Source organism: Scheffersomyces spartinae (assembly GCF_019049425.1).
Source record: "Scheffersomyces spartinae strain ARV_011 chromosome Unknown scaffold_69, whole genome shotgun sequence".
Lineage (NCBI taxonomy): Eukaryota > Fungi > Ascomycota > Pichiomycetes > Serinales > Debaryomycetaceae > Lizanozyma > Lizanozyma spartinae.
Window position 1 is genome coordinate 1 of NW_025065116.1, and position 1,141 is coordinate 1,141.

The 1,141-nt window shown below is 49.3% G+C and overlaps 1 protein-coding gene across 1 annotated transcript; it reads left to right on the forward strand.

Annotated features, from left to right (window-relative positions):
* Positions 1-839: 839 nt before the first annotated feature.
* KQ657_004514 (uncharacterized protein) lies at positions 840-1,036 on the forward strand (the record flags this gene model as incomplete). Its single annotated transcript, XM_043195183.1, has 1 exon — positions 840-1,036. A coding segment is annotated over one exon (197 nt), but the record flags the coding sequence as incomplete, so codon positions are not given.
* Between the last annotated feature and the right edge of the window lie 105 nt (positions 1,037-1,141).

A 1,141-nucleotide genomic window follows, 5' to 3' on the forward strand; every position in this document is an offset into this window, starting at 1 on the left:
ACTGTTCCAGGTACTGAATCATCTGGCACAACTATCCCAGGTACTGAATCATCAGGTTCTACTGTCCCAGGTACTGAATCTTCAGGGTCTACTGTTCCAGGTACTGAATCTTCAGGGTCTACTGTTCCAGGAACTGAATCCTCAGGTTCTACTGTTCCAGGTACTGAATCATCTGGTACAACTGTTCCCGGCACTGAATCATCTGGCACAACTGTCCCAGGCACTGAATCATCTGGCACAACTGTTCCAGGTACTGAATCATCTGGCACAACTGTTCCAGGTACTGAATCGTCAGGGTCTACTGTTCCAGGAACTGAATCCTCAGGTTCTACTGTTCCAGGTACTGAATCATCTGGTACAACTGTTCCAGGTACTGAATCATCTGGCACAACTGTTCCAGGTACTGAATCATCTGGCACAACTGTCCCAGGTACTGAATCTTCAGGTTCTACTGTCCCAGGTACTGAATCATCTGGCACAACTATCCCAGGTACTGAATCATCTGGCACAACTGTTCCAGGTACTGAATCATCAGGTTCTACTGTCCCAGGTACTGAATCATCTGGCACAACTGTTCCAGGCACTGAATCATCTGGTACAACTGTCCCAGGTACTGAATCATCTGGCACAACTGTTCCCGGCACTGAATCATCCAGCACTACACCAGAATCATCTATTCCAAGTACTGTGACCATTACTTCTGAAACTACCTTTTCAACACAAACCACCACGTGTAAGCCTACCCACTGTGTGACTATCATCAAGTGTGGTGACAATTGTTGTTGGACCAAGTCAAGATGTAAGACTACTCAATGTTCCACTACAACAACACCGGGTAGTTCCGTCCCAGGCACTTCTGTTCCCGGCACCGAGACCTCAGGCACTGTTCCAGGTTCATCCACTCCAGGTACTTCTGTTCCCGGGACCGAGACCTCAGGCACTGTTCCAGGTTCATCCACTCCAGGCACTTCTGTTCCAGGTTCATCTACTCCAGGCACTTCTGTTCCCGGCACTGAGACCTCAGGCACTGTTCCAGGTTCATCCACTCCAGGCACTTCTGTTCCAGGTTCATCTACTCCAGGCACGTCTGTTCCAGGCACTGAGACCTCAGGCACTGTTCCAGGTTCATCCACTCCAGGCA